Source organism: Copidosoma floridanum, unplaced genomic scaffold (assembly GCF_036245765.1).
Source record: "Copidosoma floridanum isolate Cflo_tuat_1 unplaced genomic scaffold, Cflo_Japanese_pri ptg000030l, whole genome shotgun sequence".
Taxonomy (NCBI): Eukaryota; Metazoa; Arthropoda; class Insecta; order Hymenoptera; family Encyrtidae; genus Copidosoma; species Copidosoma floridanum.
The window spans coordinates 35,115,990-35,137,268 of NW_028321907.1; the positions used below are offsets into that span (position 1 = coordinate 35,115,990).

The 21,279-nt window shown below is 43.3% G+C and overlaps 2 protein-coding genes across 6 annotated transcripts in view; both read left to right on the forward strand.

Moving 5' to 3' along the window:
- Positions 1-10,695: 10,695 nt before the first annotated feature.
- On the forward strand, positions 10,696-15,569 carry LOC111643290 (uncharacterized). The gene is made up of 4 exons (XM_089596933.1): positions 10,696-11,528; positions 11,635-11,918; positions 12,036-13,105; positions 13,149-15,569. The coding sequence occupies exons 1-4, from the start codon at positions 10,696-10,698 to the stop codon at positions 15,567-15,569; spliced, it is 4,608 nt and encodes a 1,535-aa protein (XP_089453059.1).
- Positions 15,570-17,116: 1,547 nt separating this feature from the next.
- LOC106639574 (ubiquitin-conjugating enzyme E2 J1) overlaps positions 17,117-21,279 on the forward strand; it is a 297,619-nt gene continuing 293,456 nt past the window's right edge. The window contains exons 1-2 of one of the 5 annotated variants that reach the window (XM_014353265.2): positions 17,117-17,389; positions 17,467-17,516. In XM_014353265.2, coding sequence (XP_014208751.2) covers positions 17,480-17,516 — 37 coding nt within the window. In that variant the 5' untranslated portion in view covers positions 17,117-17,389; positions 17,467-17,479. Of the gene's footprint in view, positions 17,517-21,279 lie in introns of all 5 variants that reach the window. The other 4 variants (XM_089596643.1, XM_089596640.1, XM_014353266.2 and 1 more) reach the window with 4 other exon arrangements.

The window sequence follows — 21,279 nt, forward strand, 5'->3', positions numbered from 1 at the left end:
TCATTTATCATCGCAAAGGCTGTGGAATTGTAAACACACTTATCAATAAACTGCCTATAGAGCTGCACGTACCAGGATATTAATATTGTGGACCGGGCATTAAACTAGCCAAGAGATTAGCTCGCGGAGATCCGGGTATTAATCCATTGGATTAGGCAAGCAAGCAACACGATTTAGCCTATTCGCAGGATCGAAAAAATATTACAGCAAGAAACACCGCTGACAAAATTCTCGCTGAAAAGGCGTGGCAAAGATTCGAAGCCACAGACGCTAGTTTAGGAGAAAAAGCTGCTGCTTTTACTATTACCAGTGCCAAGAAATTGAAATCCAAATTTGGCATGGGAGAATTCCCTAGTACGAATTCTAGTAAAGTGAGTAAGAAGAACAAAATGAAGCCGAAGAAAACTACTTTGAAAAGCTTGATTCGAAGTGCTTTAAAGTCCATAATTCCTAATCGTAGTGCTCAAAAAGCTATAAGTTCGGCGTTAAAGGGAGCTCAGGATGCTGTGAAAAAAGCTGGTGGTAGGAAAAATATTGTAATACCTCGAGTATTGCCTATCCCGCAGAAAACTGGAGGATTCCTACCATACCTTATTCCTGCATTTGCTGGCCTAAGTGCTATAGGCACTATAACTGATGGTGTAACTGGAGTTGTCAAGGCTATTAATGATGCTAAAGTTGCTCGAAAACAGCTAAACGAGAGTGAGAGGCATAATAAAGAAATGGAAGCACTCTTACTTGGAAAGGGGCTGTTTTTAAAACCACATAAGAACGGCTTAGGTCTACATTTAAGGCTTGGAAAAGGCTTAAAAGATGGAAAAAAAAAATTCTACGTAAAACTGCCTTACCGAGCTCTCACAGACTATGACCTCATCAAGTATGCAAAAATTTTGAAAATACCGCATTTCCGTGGTTTTTCATAAGAAATGCTTCGCCAGCCAATGGCCCACGTTTTTCCGAATCAGCAATAGTCAATCTTGATGATAAGGATGGTCCTGGTACTCACTGGGTTGCCTATAGAAAGCGAGGCAATAACGTGACGTATTTCGACAGTTTTGGTGACCTACAGTCACCGACTGATCTACTGCTATATCTTGGTGTTAGATGTGTCAAATATAATTATAAAAGGTTCCAAGATTTTGGTACATACAAATGCAGCCATCTTTGCTTAAGCTTTCTTTGTAAAAAACTTAATTATCAGCCAATATAAATGTATCCCAATACTCAAGTAACATTAGTCATTGACAAACCGTCATGGAAGAATCATTGACATTAAGTTTATCAGGAACATTATCTATTCTTGAAGCACAATATTTTCCACCTATCGAGTTGTCACCAGCACATAACTACGTTGTTGGTCTAGTAGAACTCCTAACTTTCAATTCAATTCCAAATATCGACGAAGGTAATAATAAATTTTACGTAGGCGATCAAGTGGTTGTTTTTCTAACTGGCAGCGACGACATTCAAGATATCGAGTCATTTCTGATCGACGTGTTACAACCCGACGATATAGCTATTAGCATCAAAAATAATAACAATACTCTTCGCAGTGTGATAACGTGTAGTCATACTATTGACTTCAGGCCAAAAGATTCTATAGGCCATCTTTTAGGCTTTACTGAACGAATTCTTAGAGATACCAGTACTCACATCTCAGATTTACCTGTTGCTATTCTTAAGGTTAACACATTGAGAATTAAGTGTAATATCACTAGTGGAGCCTATATAAACGGAGAAAAAGTTCATACCATCCACGAGTTTTTCCCTGCTGTACCACCAGGATACAAGATTTTCGAAATTCCATCGCAAATCATTTATTTACCCGTTGCTGTTAAAATTATAGATCATCTTCAAGTACGCATTGTTGATCAGGAAGGTAACTTGATTAGTTTTTGTGGAGAAGTTATAAATACAAGACTACACTTGAAACAACTCAACTGAAATGGGCACAGTGTACAACAATAGTAAAGTTAGACGAGGCCATGAAAACAAATTAACGAGGGTGAGGACGAATAGTCATCCACGAGACAACAAAATTGGACGAAGCTATAAGAATAAACCAAAATGGATGAGACGGATCAGTCGTCGACGAACGCTCAAAGCGTTAACACGTCACAACGTGCAGTTCTTAAAAAACCTAGGCCTAAAAGTAAGAGCTCTTGGTGGAAAATAACTTGTGCTTTTTTTTGCTGCCTTCGAACGAGAAAAAGTTGTGATGGAAGAGATTCTTGGGATTCAGTCAGGTGTCGTGTTTGATGATTCGGTTGCACACTACGAAATTCAAGCACATCGACCCCACATTGCATCAGCATTTAATAGCAGTGATGAAATTCGCATCTTAATTTAACATCAAGATTTATGTCTTTTACCCCCTTAAAGTTCCCTACGTATTTCTGGACGTATAAGAACTGGAGATGATAAATCTCTTGATAAAACAAAACTAGTTAACAACGCCATCTGCCATCTGTTTGAAGAAATACGATATGAACTAAATGGTATAGAAATTGATAGGTGTAAGAATGTTGGATTGACAACTTTAATGAAAGGATGGATATCTTTCTTTCCCAGTCAGAGTTTAATGCTTGAAAATACTGGTTGGATAGACATTGAAGAGAAAAAATCTATTATCAATGATCATTCTTATTTTGAAGTGTCAATACCTTTGAGTATGATATTTGGTTTCGCTGAAGATGCGACTATCGCAAAGTTGTGGTTAATGCAAAACATGAATTAATTCTCACAAGATCAAGAGATGATGTTAGCGCCGTTATACAAGCACCTGAAAATCAAATATTTGAAAAGTATAAGCTTAAATTGACTCAGATTGAGTGGCTTGTGCCTTACATAACTGCATCAGACAGACGAAAAATTCGTTTGCTTGATGTTATTGCAAAAGACAAGCCTATTTCTATGAGTTTCCTATGAGTTTCCGCAATTGGGAGTTGTATGAGTATCCTCTTTTGCCAAAAACTTCTAGGCATGTGTGGACTGTCGAAACTTCCAATCAGTTGGAAAAGCCTCGTTTTGTTATTTTGGGCTTTCAGAATAAGCGAAAAAATGATCCTGCTTTTAATGCCAGTCTCTTTGATCACTGTAATATTAGCAATGTAAAGCTTTTCTTAAACTCACAGTACTATCCTTATGGAAATCTTAATCTTGATATTAATAAAAATCAGTTTTCAACATTATATAATATGTATAAGAATTTTCAAGCGGCCTATTACGGGAAAGAACCAGAACCTATGCTGAATAAAAAAGATTTTATCACACACATGCCTCTTATTGTAATTGACTGCTCTAAGCAGAATGAAGCTTTGAAAAGCGCGCCAGTGGACGTGCGCTTAGAGTTCGAAGCACGAGAGAATTTCCCGGAAAATGTATCTGCTTACTGTCTTATTCTACACGATCGCATCGTAGAGTACAATCCCATTAGTGGTGACGTGAGAAAACTTGTTTAAGCACGTATATAAAATTAAAAAAAAAAAATACTAGCAGTGAAGTCAGTCTTTATCATGATGGAGTACATGGTGGACATGCAGGGCTTTAAGAAACCTGGCAACGATTATGTGCTTAAAGAGTTGGCGATTCTTCCACTCCATGGAGATGATGAGCCTCAAGTATTTCTCTTCAAGCCGCCATTTCCTTGGCGCAAACTAAATGATAAATACAAACGTGAAAATTTATGGCTTGAGCTATCCTATCATGGATTAGATTGGCAATCAGGTGTTATCGACTACACAGAAATTGGTAATGTTTTTCGGGAGAATCTCAAAGATGCTAAGAAGATTTTTGTGATTGGAGAAGTGAAGAAAAGGTGGCTCGAAAGGTTTAATTTTCAAGTTAATGATATGGTTGATTATCCAGAGTTTGAACTCCCAACATTAGCTACTGCATGTCCTCACCATAATGGTGCGTATAGATCTATGTGTGCCACCCACAATGTCAAACGAATGAAAAATTCTACTTTCATATGGAATGGGAAGATGTTACTGATTCTGAAGAAGATGTATAATAAAAAAACTCAATGAAACTGTTTTTTTTTCGAAATTATGTCATAAATAAATGTATTGAATTATATTGTTGTTATTATTTATGTAGCCTTTCCCTCAAAACTAGTTTAAGATTAAAATATTAAGAACCGATGATTCGTCATTCTGATAAAACACACACTTGCGCAGTGCCTTCACTAACGTGTATATAAACTAATTTCGGTGCAGAGTGCTGCTTAGTTCATCACGCAGCATCATAAGCGACGGATACGCGTTTATATTGTAGTTAGTACGACGCTTTTGAGCTGCAAAATAAAAATGGAGTTTTACGATGATTATGTTATTGAGATTAGAAGTTTTCTGGACGCTTCTCGATAGTTTTTACTAAAAGAAGTGGTTGTGGTGTCGCTTATGAGACCAGCGATCAGTCATTGGATTGTGCGGCCCCCGTGCAATTTTTCCACCTTACCTATGGATGTGCGCCAAAACAACGACTTTCAGTCGAAGCGAGTGCATGGACTTCGCTGGTTCGAGGGTGATTGTTCCATTAGAAAGTTACAGAAACATTTGTACACTGTAGCAAAAAATGCACATCGAATTTACGTTTATAAAGATAATACAGCCACTTATTTGGAATCGACCATAGGGTGTACTGTGATTAACATTCAGCAGTATATGGTGCCATCGCGTCACATTCTTAATATGGAATATTTAACAAAGGCGTTAATGTGTAGTACACTCGTGATGTACAAAAAAGTCTACGTAGAAAGCAATATTGCGCACTTAGTAAAGCTCATCAAATAAAATTGTGGCTTTGCTCTTTGGTGGAAAGTAGCATTGAACCAGACTCAGAATGTTTTTTAGACGCTCTTAATAGTAATAAGAAGAAATTTTCTAAAACGCTTCCCAGTTGGGATACTGTTGATGGAATTAATGCTAATGATACTGATACTGATACTGATAGTGACTCTGAAACTGATACTAATGTTTGTGTCAAAAACGATGACTGTGTGTAGGCCAAAAAAAAAAGAGTAAAGTAAGCATAAAATTTAAGATAAAAAAATTAAAGTACATCTTGCCGTGTGGTAGTACAAAGAAATTAGCGCCGTCTTATATGCTGATGAGAATTTGCGTATTGCTTTAGTAACCCTGTGATGATAGATCAGGCAACATCAACAACATGGGTCCGATCTTCAGCAAACCAAAATATGAGAGCATCAGTAAGAAGGAGGAGGAGGAAGATAAAAATAGCCGAAAACCTCTTTTAGAAAAGCACGTTGAGGCATCTCAACCAAAAGTAAAGGGAAATTATTATTCCGAAAATATTCGCTCTTATCCAAATAAATATGGATATGATATATTGAAAAAAAAATCAATAACCATGAAATTCTTGTGTATTTTTTTTTTTTTTTTTAAGCTAGCAAAAATATATGTGTATTAAATTTAAAGTTTTGTTATAATTGTAACCCATTTACATACTATCCTAAAAATCTTAAACTTAAATTCATAAGCTGGCTGAATTCCTTGGCAAGGTCCTGCGTCAAGTAAGCCAACGTTGGTCGCAGCTAAACGGGATACGCGATCCGCTACATCCACATCCCTAGTGATAGATGTCAGCTGATATGTCATGTGAGATGTCATCTGATATGTCAGCTGATATGTCATTTCAAAATGTCATGTATAACTTAACTAAAAACATAAAAATTAATGAAAAACTGTTAAATTGTTCAATTAACGGCCGTCTAGCGTGCCAGTTTGATTGTACCATCCGCATGATACATCGAAAAAATACCTATTGGAGCTTGAAAGCGTTAATTTTTATTATTTAATGTTCAGAAAAAATTTCAAATAACACAGCACCTGACATATCAGCTAACATATCATCGGACGTGTCATCTGGAATTTTTTTCATAATATTAAATAATAAAAATCAATGCTTCAAAGCTTCAATAGGTAAGTTTTTCGATGTACCATGTGAATGGTAGAATCAAACTGGCATGCTAGAGAGCTGTAAATTGCATAATTTAACAGTTTTTCGTTAATTGTTATGTTTTAAAGTTAAGTTATAGATGACATTTTGAAATGACATATCAGCAGACATGTCAGATGGTATCTCAGATGACATATCAGATGACATCTATCACTAGGGATATGATGCTGGCACATTATACGCCTAAATAAGAAGCGAAGAGTCATCGGCCACGGCTAACACATCTGTATAGATAAGAAACAATAGCTCCATTACTTGGCAAGGTACTGCGTCGAGTAAGCCAACGTTGGTCGCAGCTAAACGGGATACGCGATCCGCTACATCCGCTGATAAAAAATACACGTTCATGCTTGATTATCTTCCTCTCGCGCTGTACGTTGGGCTTGTCACCTACAGCTTTAAGACCCATCCTGATGACGTCGGAGCTTGATTCGCGGTCGGAAAGGAAGGGAGCTGTCAGAACCATCCGACGTCACAGCATCCGGAAGAGGTCTCCTTCCCCTGACATTACCATCCGAGTAGTCCGCACCACTCACCGCCCCTACCGCCCGTGCCCCTTCTCCCACCACCCAATCAGCCTCTCCCCCACCACCGCCTCTCCTCTACCGCCCAATCAGCCTCTCCCCCCACCGCCTCTTCTCCACCCACAGCTATAGCTAGAGCCTCTCCCCCCACCACTACCTCAGGGGGGGAGCTGGGGGGGTGCCAGAACCGCCATGGTTTACCTATAGAATACTTACAATTATATCAAGTGTATCTTCATTCATCAAATATAACGTGTCGTATACACACAATAAATTTTCAACACTGGACACTATCGTTGTACATGCGCTTACATAATGTACAAAAAATTAAAAACAAAACAAAACTTATATTAACAAGTGCAACTTCTTCCACAGACAAATGTAACTTATCGAATGGATACAAAAATTTTATTACGTATCACTTATTGACACTATTGTTATACACTTACAGGATATTAAAAAAACATTATACAAAGCGTATCATCTGAGACTTGTAAAGTTGGTGCCCATAAATATTAAATATTAATATTTTGCACCCATTCAGATATTAACGATTCCTCCTTATTTGCGGATTTATCCTTCACTTGAATTTTTATTTGCGGATCAATAGTTTGCAAGATATTTGCAAAATAAAAAATCGAAAATAGGCGCCGTGCTGAAGTATAAAAAAACTTTGTTTTAAGTGCTAAATTGGGGAAAAGTTAAAATCCAATTCTACCTGTACAATTCGATTCCTTTTCATTTACGGATTAGGGAGGTATATAAATTAATGTAATAAATTGTCACAAAGTTTGTAAATAATGAATTTAATTATTGAGTGAGAGAATCTAGTAACTTTTGTCTAGTGACTTTTGGTCCATCAGTGCTCCATTCATGTTGTTCGGTACATCGGTACATGTCGTTTTCTCCGTACAGCGGGTTCTACAAAATATTTATCAGAATAAAAAACTTTAGTAGGTATTAATCTATTAATTATTAGTTATAAGTTATTCAGCCTTTGGATCAATACACACACACACACACACACACACACACACATTTTTCGATGACTATGCAATCTAGAGTAAACCTATTTAATAAACGTTTTCAAAAATGAAGTACTTGTAGATTTATTACTGGGGCGATGTTTGCATAGGCTTCGTTTGTAGTCTGTTAAGGTCACGTAATCATTTATGATAAGTGCAAGTAAGACGGTGACATGCTGTCCCCCTTGCACTTATGATAAATAATCACGTCCCAATCAAAAACTTCAATGCTGAATCAATGCTGAATCAACGTTCATTTCAGCGATACATCAACAATAAACCAACGTTGAATCAACGTTGATTCCATGAATGACGTAACACTGAAATCAGTCGTAATTAACATTGTTGATTCAACAATGATTCAACGTTGAATGGACACTGATTCAACATTGAATCAGCGTTGAATCAGTGTTAAATTAAACGTTAATTTAATAATAAAAAAATGTAATGAGTATTCAATACAGTTTCACATCAAATAACTGAACCCCCCTGTTTTGGTGTTACCATACGGTCAGTACCTCCATAAACGTCAATATATCTGCCCCAAATGTTACTATACTACTTTGTAATTTTTTAAAATTTAATTTTAACTTTTTGATCGACGCTGAATCAACACTGATTCAACGTTGAATCAGTGTTGAATCAACAATGTAAATTATGACTGATTTCAGTGTTCCGTCATTCATGGAATCAACGTTGAATCAACGTTGGTTCAGCGTTGATTCAACGCTAAAGTCAATGTTGATTTAGCATTGATTCAGCATTTAAGTTTTTGATAGGGGTGACCTTAACAGACTTAATAACAAACAGAGTCTAAGGGCTCAGGCACATGGAACCGCGTAAAGTGTAAAGTGTATCGCGTATCACGTAAAATTATAGGATCAATAAAAGTTAAGAATGGTACGCTTGACGCAAAAAAATTTATCATCGCGCACATGGGAGTAAAAAATACGCGCGTAAGTGTTTTAAAACCATTCACAGCGAGTATTTTGTTGCCTTTGCACATGTGCTCTGTCTCGCTCGCACTCATGGAAAAAATAAAGTTACGCCCGTAGTTTTCTACCCATGTGTGCGATGCCAAATTTATTCGCCTTTAGTGTAAATAAAGTATGCAACCTGTAAATACAGTCAGCAGCTAATGTCAACAACAACAATTACAGTATCAATTGTATAATTTATCGAATTTCTGACATGGAGGAAAAATAAATCGTAAGAACTTAGGGCAAATTGTGGAAAGTCTATACGGCCTACGCAATGAGCCAATATCGCAAAGAAAAAGTGAAGAGTGTAATAATTAAGCTGTATAAAATGTATTAACGGCTTTCAAATAAAAAGAAAAAAAAAGTATATACTTGAAACCTTTTTTTTTTACATGTACGCAGGTTAGAATTCCCTTGCGTTGAGAACTTCGAAAGCTTTTTTTGTTGACAAGACAGCAGATTGGTCAACTCCCCTCTACTTCGCACTTACGCGATACGCGAGGCTTTTACGCCTTTTCTATGTGACAACAAAGTGGCGTATTCCTAACCTTCCTTACTTTTACGCGATACGCGATACGCGAAACGCTTTACGCTTTACGCAATTCCATGATGTGCCCAAGCCCTTACGCGAACACAGCCTGTGTCACTTTTATTCGTTTCCACTGGTCGGTAACTTGATCTTCAATTCGCCTGATTGATCATTTACGCGCGAAATTTGAATGCTTGAGCTGTTTTCTAAAACTTGTCCAAACAAAATTATTACTAGTGTGCTTAGCTGTGGCTTGTCTTGTAATGATTATAGCTGTATTGCTACTTTATAGTTGTGTTGTTATTTGTTTCTTGAATAACAACGAATATTAAAATTTCGCACGTAATGAATAAATATCAGTCCACAGTGTTTGCCACAATAGATTCCAGATATTAGATTCTTAAAATGAAAAATCTGTACCTATTGACAAATAAATTTTTCCTTGAGTTTGAAGTACGTAATGTATGTGTGTGTGTGTGTATTGACCTAAAAGCTGAATAACTTATAACTAATAATTAATAGATTAATACCTACAAAAGTTTTCTATTCTGATAAATATTTTGTAGAACCCGCTGTACGGAGGAAACGACGTGTACCGAACAAAAGGAACGGAGTACTGGACCAAAAGTCACTAGACAAGAGTTACTAGATTCTCTCACTCAACAATTAAATTCATTATTTAAAAACTTTGTGACATTTAATTACATTGATTTACATACCTCCGTAATCCGTAAATGAGGAGAAATCGAATCGTACATGTAGAATTGGATTTTAACCCACTTTAACACTCAAAACAAAGTTTTTTTACTTTAGCGCCGCGCCCATTTTCGACTTTTTATTTTGCAAATATCTCGCAAACTATTGATCCACAAATAAAAATTCATGAGGAGGATAAATCCGCAAGCAAGGAGAAATCGTTTAAGCCCTGTGTTTGGTTTTGCACCCGAGCGCGACAGCCGAGCGAGGCGCTGCGTGCACTTCCGCCATGCTCATGGGCTTCCGCCTTGCCGGGAGCCGCCTCTGCGTTCGGGCACTTGAGCACAGCTCTCCGAGACGACCGGACGCTTGCGCCCGCTCACACTCACGACGCCTCTCACGCAGTAATTAACTTTCTTGTACAATATCTAATAAAGTGTTTTACCAAACATTGGTCCTTTGAAAGCCGGATTCCGCGGAGATCACCAGCGATCAGCAGCCCAGAGGACAGCTGGTGGTTCCACATTATTTGAAGCAATGTAATTATAAGTGACAAACAAAGCGCGAACATGGCCGCCGCGGTTGCATAGTGCCCGCGGCCCGGCACCAGTCGTTCGGCCACGACAATGTCGAAGCCGTGTCGCCCTGCACGCGTGAAATGTTGTGAGGGACTGCCGCAGCTGACAGAGCTCGCGGTCCAGTCATTTGGCCCAGCCACGGCGGCAAGCAGGCTGTGTCGCTGACGGCCAAAGTTAACGAGTGGTATGGACGTGGCCCGGCTTCATCAAGCCGCTATTGTTGCAATGATCCGCCGACGGCCTCCATGTCGGCCGTGGCGGCCATCTTGTCCGCTCAAGCGCGTCGCCTGCCGATTCAACTCGAATTGTCGACCCCCCTTACACCACTAGTTGCGGCTCGGTGGCATATTCCGCTCGAGCGTCGAATACTAATGTTTCAGAATGGACGAAGGCTGGACCGCGCTGTTCGGTGCTCAGTCGGCTCTCGCCGAGGTTGTTGGCCACCTGACCCGCACCATTCATGAGATGGAGCCAGCCCGCTGGAGCTCGGGCATGGTAGAAGCGAGGTTGGAGTTGCTCGGCGGATATTGGGGCGATTTTCAAGCCAACCATCTCAAGCTCATCGAAGCTCCGCCACCGGAAAAAGCGTCTCGGTCGGTCCAGCTGTACGCTGACGTGGAAGCGCACTACCTCGACGCACGGTCTTGCCTCTACGACGCGAGAGACTCCCTGGCGCCGGCACCTGTCCCTCCCGGGCCATTTCCGGGCCCAGGGAACCCGGCTTCGGGCCGTGGGCCTCGCTTGCCGAGAATCAGCATTCCGAACTTCTCCGGGAGACGAGAAGACTGGGAGAGCTTGTGTGATCTCTTTCGAGCGCTGATCCACGAGGTCTGCCAACTCACCAACGTCAAGCGCCTATTCTATTTGAAGTCGCTCGCTCAGGGAGACGCTAAGACGGCCCTTGATACAGTCCAGGTAGCCGAGGCCAATTACTCTACGGCATGGGCTCTGCTTGAAGCGCGCTACGAGCACAGCCGCCTTCTCGTCCACAACCATGTCACAACCCTGTGGAACATCAAGCCATTCAGAGACGAGTCCGCCCGCGGGTTGCAGAGCCTCTTGAACATCCTGGAAAAACATCGCGACCAGCTTCGTGCCTTAGGTCTTTTCGTAGCCCGCTGGGACGATTGGTTTGTCTCGTGTGGAATGACTGGCATGGATCCAGCGACGAGGCGTGCATGGGAGGAGGAGCTCCAACGGTTGGACCGTTTCCGGTTCCGAGGTTGACGTCGCCACATTTGCCACCTTGACCGACTTTCTTCGGCGCCGTTGCCGCGCTGTCAGCTCTGTCGAAACCTCGCAGCCCGCACGTCCCTTCAGCCGGACAGCCGCACGCTCGAACTCCTCGACATCAGGACGCAATTACGACGCCCTCGCCACGAGCAACGATACGCCGTCGTGCCCAGCGTGCCACGAGGGCCATTATCCCGGGCGTTGTGCGCAGTTCCAGGGGCTTAATGTACGCGAACGGAGGGAGCTCGTCTACCAGGCACGGCTGTGCATCAATTGCCTTCGACCCGGGCACGCAGTGAAGTACTGCCACTCCCGGTCGGCTTGCCAATATATCCGAGAGCAGCATCACAACTCACTGCACGACGGTGCCCGTCGCCGCCGCTCGGGGCAGCCCGACGGCTCTACATCATCAAAGCAGCCCCGCACGGACCCGCCCACCTCTTCATCGGGAGAGCACTCGACTGACGCGTCACCTCAAGCGTGACTAGCCGTGCTTCCGACCGCCCTCGTCCATCTGAGCGGTCCTCCTGGTCGTCGGGTTCCGCCCCGAGCGCTGACCAACGCGTGCTCCGAGGTCACTGTTATCTCTGCGACTCTCGCGCTCCTGGTCGGCGCACGACTAGAAACCATCGAAGCCAGCATCTCCGGCGTCGGCAGCGAGTCCGCCGTCCGGGCCCATCTCCGCCTCGAGCTTCCAGGGCCCGCACCACCGGTCGCGCTGACAGCGCTGTGTTTGCCCAGGCTCGGCCTGGTATCCCCCTCCACCCCGCTGCACCCGGAGGCAATCCGGCAGTGGGCTGACTGCGAGGGCCTCGCCGATCCTTCGTTTGGCACGCCACAACGCGTCGACCTCCTCATCGGCGCCGACTACTACCACTTGCTGCTACGACCCGGCTACACTCAACGAGGAGAAATCGTCGGGCAGCGCACAGTCTTCGGCTGGGTATTGGCAGGCCGTGCCGTCGGGCACGCTCCAGGTACGTCGGCCGTCTGTGCAGCCGCCCAATCCGACGTGGCTCCGCCTTGGCACAACGAGCTAACCACTCTGCTACAGCGGTTCTGGGTGATGAAGGATCTTCCTCAGGCTCACCGCCGCTCAGATGAGGACATCGAGTGCAAGCGTGCGTTCGCAGACCACCGACGCGCCGCGGACGGACGGTACATCGTGCGCCTCCCGCTGAAGGGCAGCGGTTCGCTTCTTCTTGGCGACAGTCTTCAGCGCGCCAAGGCCTCCTTGGCAGCCCTGCAACGCCGGCTTCGGCGAAGCCCCGACATGGCTGTGGAGTATAGTCGATTCATGGCTGACTATCTCGCGATGGGCCACATGCGCCCGCTCGCCAGCGCTAAGCTTGCAGCTACAGCTGGGCGCGTCAACTACGTCCATCATCATGGCATCTGGCAGCATGCTGATCGCGGGCGCAAGCTCCGAGTAGTCTTTAACGCGTCCAACCCGACTTCCAGTGGCCACAGCTTGACACAGACTCCAAGCCGCGCTCCCATCGGTGCTCATGCGCTGGCGGCGGCACCGCATCGCCTTCTGCAGCGACATCTGCATGATGTTCCGGCAAATTTGGATCGACTACCGTGACGTCGACCTGCAGCGGATCGTCTGGGCTGCCGATCCCAGCCAGCCTCCAACCCACTACCAGCGGCTCACTGTGACTTACGGCGAATCGTGCTCGCTTTACCTGTCGCTGCGTACCCTCCAACAGCTATGCCAGGACGAAGGCCACAACTGGCCCGAAGCTGTGTCAGCCGCTCTGTGTGACTGCTACGCCAACGACTTTCTCTCCGGGGCCGACGACGTCACCGCGGCTCGGCGCCTCCGCGACCAGCTGAGCGGGCTCATGAAGGCCGGCGGCTTTCCCCTGCGGAAGTGGGTGGCCAATGTCCGCAAGCTGCTCGACGATCTGCCTGAGGACGTCCGCTTACGTCTGACCTGGCAGCAGCTCAGCGCTGAAGGCCTCGTCAGCGAGCTCGGAGTCAAGTGGGATCCACCGTCGGACTGCTTTCAGTTGACGCCTCCACCAGTCCAGCCGCAGAGCACAAAGCGGACGATGCTCGCGGCGCTCGCGGGTCTGTTTGACCCATGCGGCTGGCTCGCGCCGATCGTGTTGAATGTCAAGCTCTTGCTCCAGGATCTCTGGCGCGCCAGACTGGGCTGGGACGAGCCTGCACCGATGACTCGCCGATGGGCGGAATTTACCGCCGAGCTCCAGGCCATCTCCACTTTCATCTTACTGCGCTGGATCGGAGTCGGGCCTTCTTTCGAGCTTCACCTGCACGGCTTTTCGGACGCCAGTCGCCGCGCGACGGCAGCCGTCATCTACTCTCGCTTCGCGCCCGGGGCTGGGCCGGCGCTCTGCCACATTCTTCTGGCTCGGACGAAGCTCTCGCCGATTCGCTCGCTCAAGCCGGCGCCAGAGATATCCGCGCGCATGACGATTCCGCGCCTCGAGCTCCACGCCGCACTGATTGCCGCCAAGCTCCTGCGGGCCGCTGCCGACGAGCTACGCGTACCTGTCGACCGCTGTCACGCATGGTGCGACTCACAGATCGTTCTGCACTGGCTGCGTTCAGACAGGCCAACCAACAACGTGCTGTTCGACAACTATGTCGCCCAAATCCAGGAAATCCTGCCTTCGAGCGTCTGGCGATACGTGCCGACCCAGTCAAATCCAGCTGACCTCGCGACCAGAGGTGCCGACATGACCGGCCTTCGCTTACAGCGCACTTGGTGCGAGGGCCCCGCTTGGCTCGCCGAGGACGTCGACTCGTGGCCCCTAGACCCGCTCCCCGCACCGAACCAACATTCATCCATCTGCTGCGTAGTGCAGCAGCTCGACGCCAGCTACCTCGAGCAATTCTCCAACTTACGCATGCTACTAAGCTTCCTCGTACGCATTTGTCGATTCGTCCGGAGCCGCTTGGGCAGGGGCCCCATGATTTCGGTCGCTCCACCTCTTACGCCGACCGAACTCCACGACGCTTTTCTCGCGTGTGTACGCCTCAGCCAGGAGAGATCATTCTCGGACGACCTCCAGTGTCTTCGACGGGGCGAACGTCTGCGGAAGACGAACCCCTTGGTACCGTTAGCAGCCTTCCTCGATGACGACGGGATTCTGCGCGTCGGCGGGCGGCTCGAGCATTCGCCGCTGACCTACGAGGAGCGGCACCCGCCGATCCTCAGCGGCGCCTCTTCCCTCGCTTCCATGGTCATCGCCTGGGCGCACTCTCGGGCGCTGCACGGTGGATACCGTGTCACCAGTGCCTACGTCCGTAAGCGCGCTTGGCTTCTCGGTGGGCCCCCGCGGATCAAGGCTCACCTCCGCAGGTGCGTCGTCTGCATCCGGCTGCGAGCACGACCGGCGACTCAACTCATGGCCCCACTGCCGTCGTCCCAAGTCTCCCCTTCTCGTGCCTTTCCCTGCACCGGAGTGGACTACGCCGGCTCTTTCCATGTACTCTCCACCAGAGGACGAGGAGTCCGGACCACGAAAGGCTACATCGCCGTTTTTGTGTGCTTTGCCACCAAGGCCCTGCACCTGGAGCTGGTCGGCGATCTCTCAGCTGCGTCCTTCTTGGGCGCCCTCCACCGATTCGCTGGACGCCGCGGTCGGCCCGGCGAGATATGGAGCGACAACGCGACTTGCTTCCGCCGCGCTGATGTTGAGCTGCACGATGCCTTGCTGACAGCCGAGCTGGACTGGGGATTGGTCGCGGGCTCTCTCGCCGATCAAGGAATTGCTTGGAAGTTCATTCCACCAGGTGCTCCTCACTTCGGTGGCTTGTGGGAGGCAGCCGTTAAGTCAACCAAAAGTCACCTCCAGCGCGTCATGGGGTCACGCCACCTAACCTACGAGGAATTTTCCACGGTGCTCGTTCGCATCGAGATGGTCTTAAATAGCCGACCACTGACACCGCTATCTGGAGACACTAAAGACCTCGATATTCTCACCCCAGGGCACTTCCTCGTCGGTGGCCCTCTTAACTCCATCGTTCTGCCCAGCCCCCCTGCGTAAAGCTTGGATGCGCTCGCCCACTGGGAGCTCGTTCGGGGGGTCCGCGCTCAGTTTTGGTCCCGCTGGAGCCAAGAATACCTCAACACACTCCAACAGCGGTCAAAATGGACTACTCCTCGCCGGAACTTTATCGTCGGCGATGTGGTCGTCCTCCTCGACGCTACACTTCTGCAGTCCAGCTGCCGATGGCCGATCGGCCGTGTCATCATCGTCCACCCGGGAGCCGACGGCTTTGTCCGCGCTGCTACCCTCAAGACGGCGACTGGCGTGTACGAGCGATCCATCACTAAGATGGTCTTGCTGCCTGTGTCAGCGCCTCCCGCGGCTCCGCCGCCTTCAGAAGACTCCCCGACCGACCCCGGTTTGGCGGGCAGCACGTAGTTCTTCGATCCAGGATCGAGGCGGGCGGATTGTTTGGTTTCGCGCCCGAGCGCGACAGCCGAGCGAGGCGCTGCGTGCACTTCCGCCATGCTCACGGGCTTCCACCTTGCCGGGAGCCGCCTCTGCGTTCGGGCACTTGAGCACAGCTCTCCGAGACGACCGGACGCTTGCGCCCGCTCATACTCACGACGCCTCTCACGCTGTAATTAACCCTCTTGTACAATATCTAATAAAGTGTATTACCAAACACCCTGAATGGGTGCAAAATATTAATATTTAATATATACGGGCGCTAACTTTACAAGTTTGTCCCTCTGTAAGAGATGTTTAACGACTACATGTATTTTGGGTAAAGGAAGGCTAGTGTTGGCCGCCCACGGTCAGTTCCCGAACAAGTCTGATGGACGTCAAACGAATTCGGACTAAGGCAAATGTCATGTAAATATCCCATAATATCTCTATAAAATATGCCTATTTGTTGAACATGTCCCTATATGCATGGAATATGAAAATTCATGTAGTTGTTATACAACTTGCTTGATAAAAAAATTATGGTAGTTCTATTTTTTATGTGTCTTTTTGAATTTACAAGATAAATTTCATTTTACATACAATAAATGACCAATTTTAAAGATAATTTCATCAATAGGCATAAAGTCGTACATAACCTGATTATTAAACTGTACGTATTATTTCATGAAACTTCAACGAGTAATTTGTATACTTTTAGTAAACAAATTAACGATATAATTATTTTGACTAAATAAAAAAGTGTTATGCAAGTTCAAAAACTTGAAATGTCTTAAAATATTATACTAAATTTACATTTCCTTAAAAGTTTTATACATAGGGACATAATATGAAAAACAATAGGTACAACGCTTCATAATTATTTAAATTTTGGTCTTATAAATCTTTTTATAAAATTAAGTCTTTTAACCTCAAAAAACCATTCTTAAAAGAGTTAGAATAATTATGGTTAATTTATAGCGCACCAGCTTATACCAAAATTTTCACTGTTAGAGCTCACATTTGAGAAAAAAAAATCAAAGAAGCAAGTATGACGAAATTTATGGTCATAATAGGGACATTTACCTTAGTGCAAACTTATACGTACTACTATAGTCAGACGCGTTTCTGTGGACGCGGCCTAAGCTACCGCACCTTCAGCGTGTTATGTTCTTATACCTCTATGTGTTATGTATATCTTTACGATCGTATCAAAGCCGGGTAAAGTCGTAAAAAAATATTAGATCCTGGGGGCTAACTTTTCAGAGAGCTGTGTCGGTGTATGATTTGGCAGCTCTCATCTGTTACCGCTTTTATTAGTGTAGGTATCCTGAACACAATAGAACGCTGAAATTCTTGTGACCTAGTTCTGCATCTAAGGTATATGTTTGTATACTCGCGTTGATCTTAACGAAAAGTACTCAGTCCTGGTAAGTCTAGCAGTCTTGCTTATGATACAAGTACCAAAATATCACTAGTGACACGCGGTGACTTTTGAGTGATTTAGGTTGTATTCAAGGATGTTCTTAGAAGGCAAGTACAACACCAAAAGTCCAGGTAAGATTGATCGAAGGTTAATACATCATAGGAATGACTGAGCATTTTCCCATATATCTATTCGGTGTAACAGGAAGAGTTCATAATGTTATTCCGTAATTCGAGATACCTTAAACAAGAATGGTACTAATTCACGTATAAAAATTTTTCTTTAGTTTTATTTTAATTTGAAAAACTCTTAAGCCAAGTTACATAAGTCATTCAACATGCTTATCATGGAAAAACTTATAAAACGTGAATAACCATAAAGAAACGTGATTTATAAAATTAAATAAACATGTAGAACTGAGCATTAGTAAGTTATCATAATTAAAAACAGAGAAATCGAGCATGCCAATTCTTAAGGTAATAATAGTCTTCAAAAATCCTGCCAAAAACATGTAGCAACAAAAATTCATTTGATTAGTTCTGTAAATTTAATGATGCTCTCTTTGAAATGAAGTAATCCTTCTTGATGTTTTGGATGTACATATTGATCATAATTACATATGCTGCTGTGTAATTCATGAGTTTGTTGCATTTGGTGGGGGGTGTTATGTATATCCTTTTTTGCAGTTTTGATTTATTATGCTTATTCTATGTAAAATATAAATCTGCATAAAAAGTAGAACAATTTCAATTGAGTGGAAATGCAATCTTATTTGGTGTATCAAAAAGTAAATTAAATCCATAAAAAAATGTTGACATGTTATATAGTGATAGATATCTACACAATATCCTACCTAAAATTCTATAAAAACTCATGTAACACAATTGCACGATTGCCGACATGATACTCTACACGATATCAAGTAAAATTTTCTGAAATTTATAAATAAAAACGTGTTATGCGTAACCCTTGAATTTAACATTTTTTTTGTATGAATGGTGTTGAAATACTCAATATAAACAATATAAAATAAAAATTACTTACCTTCAGTTATTGGGTTCAAACATTAAGCCAATGTAATTAGCTCGTTAAAAGGTTGATTTATTTGGCCAATCCATTTTAAATAACCTTTTTTTAAATTTATTAATAAGTTTCCTTAAGAAGGTGGGATACACATCATCGACAATAGTTGGGGGCTCTAATTTAGTTTTTGATTCATTCTATTTTTTATAAAATACAAACTTACTATTTTCGGCCGATCTCAGTCATGTGATTATTAAGATATTTCAGAATAAAAAATGAACAATTTAAGTGGGTTCTAGCGGGAGAAGTTGAGAGATCATAGGTAGTTCAACTGATGGATAAAAACCCACTGAATTCAGCGGTTTTTTATTTGCCCCTCTAATCGTAGATAATTTTGAGATATTTGCTTTCAAAGTTCGCACGTAATACACACCCTCTTATGGAGCAACATAAATACATCCTTATTTTTTAACCATAACGTAGGAGTTACATATTAGGACAGGAACTGTTTTATGGAAAAAAATCTCAGCTTTCAAATGGTACCTTGCACAATATAAGTAACCCTGAAAAAATTCGAGAAATTCAGTTATGTATTCATCAAGTCGTTGTATTTCACTTCTATTAGGATACAGTTTCTACGGAGCTATTCACATAGACATTTTTTGCTTATTTCATTGTGAACGTTCATATTGAAAATGTGGCTCCACTGTTCCGCTAAACTCAAACTGAGTGAACAGACTGAACAGACCTATACTGTGTTCTCTGTCAGTCAACATAGTTGCGACCATATAGCAGGGTTGGGGGAGCTATTCACATAGACATTTTTTGCTTATTTCATTGTGAACGTTCATATCTTAGAGAATATATACATGGAGGAAGCATTGTATGCTCCTACCGCGAGACGAGATGAGAGAGACAAAAGACAAATAGCAGTACAACCTTTCTCTCTCTTACACGCCTCTGATTGGTTGGCCCCTCCGTATATATAAGTATAGTATCTACTCTGTTCCCCCACGACTGCCACTCGTGCATACGACTATACCTATATATATGGAAGGGGGCCAACCAATCAGAGGCGTGTAAGAGAGAGAAAGGTTGTACTGCTATTTGTCTTCTGTCTCTCTCATCTCGTCTCGCGGTCGGAGCATACAATGCTTCCTCCATGTATATATTCTCTAAGATTCATATTGAAAAGGGGGTTCCACTGTTCCGCTAAACTCAAAGTGAGTGAACAGACTGAACAGACCTATATCTCTTTTTCCATCAGGCAACAAACAACAAAGCCTATCTGTGGTCGCAACTATGTTGACTGGAGCCGTACCATATAACTCTTTTCGCTTCGCGGGCCTATGTTGAAACATAGGCCCGCAAAGCGAAGAAAAGTTACATGGTACGGACCCTGCCAGAGAACACAGTATAGGTCTGCTCAGTCTGTTCACTCAATTTGAGTTGAGCGGAACAGTGGAACCCCCTTTTCAATATGAACGTTCACAATGAAATAAGGAAAAATAGTCTATGTGAATAGCTCCAGGATTTTGTTGCCTGATGGAAAAAGAGGTATAGGTCTGTTCAGTCTGTTCACTCAATTTAAGTTTAGCGGAACAGTGGAACCCACTTTTCAATATGAACGTTCACAATGAAATAAGCAAAAAATGTCTATGTGAATAGCTCTTACAGTTACACACATTTACGATGTTGCTCGCACTATACCTGCAGCAGTGATACCAGCTGATACAATTATTTCTGAGTTGGTACCAGTGCTCGTTGGAGCCCCCTTAAGGCTCCTTGCATATTGGTGATCTCAGGAAGGGACAATTTTCCTACAGAGGGTCAAGAGCAGATAAAATAGAATATATCCTCTTTATGTACAGACGGCCAAAGCGGAGAGTTTTATTTTATTCTTATGCATATTATCAGGTGTTCAATTCTAAATTCAAAAGTCATTTAGCGGAAAAAAATATCGCGTTTAATCTACATTTAGCTGTTAAAACTGTTGTATCAAGTAAATACAACGATTTTTTTTTTCAAGATAATTGTTCTGATCATCGCGGTTATATACTTAAATTATTTGTTAGGATGCACATTTTTTATAACTTGAAATGGATTTTTAGAGACGCTCGAGATACTAATAAACGTACCTCTTTATCAAGATCATCAAAACCGTATGCTAAGCTTCAAAAATTAAATGTCAAACTATCCTAAGAAACCAACGAAAACTATCCTTTTATATGTTGTTTTAATTTTTTTAATTGTATAATTTATTAATTATATTATATTTTCATTCTATAATTTGTTAATCTTACTGTGCGTAATATTTGTAAATATGTAAGATTTACTTTTTATTATTTAAAATCTTTTAGGTACTAAAAGTTATCAATGTACATAGATAATTACTATTATTACCTGTGTAAACATTATTTATTGATTATTCACTGCAATGATCAGCATAGATTTATTTTCGGCAACTGGAACTAGCCTTACGTGAACTAACTGCCCCTCACATCTAATGTGCTCTTTATCCTGCATGTATTCTATCCTGATGGAAAATACTGCCACCTTTCCCTCGGTTTCCACTGAGTGATGCCAATAAAAAATAAATTATACTAATTGTATTAGTAAAATATTTCATTTATGCTAACATTAGTTTGTTATTGGTATTAGCCTAGAGCAGTTTTCAAAGTCTTATTATTATAATGTAAAATCTTATGAAAAAAGTATAACTATAGAAATGTAGAAAAATTATGAATGAATGAAATGTAATAAATTAAATGTTATGGAAATACATGCTTGCAAATAAAAACAAAAAAAAACATCGTAGTTAAGATTCGAAAGCCAGAGCGCAAAAGCAAGTCTTGCGACCTTAACCGCTTA

Excerpts from the sequence above, each read along its gene's own strand:
- LOC111643290 (XM_089596933.1), top strand. The coding sequence starts at position 10,696 with ATGGACGAAGGCTGGACCGCGCTGTTCGGTGCTCAGTCGGCTCTCGCC. Across the intron at positions 11,919-12,035 it reads CTCACTGCACGACGGTGCCC|CCGTGCTTCCGACCGCCCTC; the intron begins GTCGCCGCCGCT and ends AAGCGTGACTAG. Across the intron at positions 13,106-13,148 it reads TGCAGCGACATCTGCATGAT|CGGATCGTCTGGGCTGCCGA; the intron begins GTTCCGGCAAAT and ends GTCGACCTGCAG.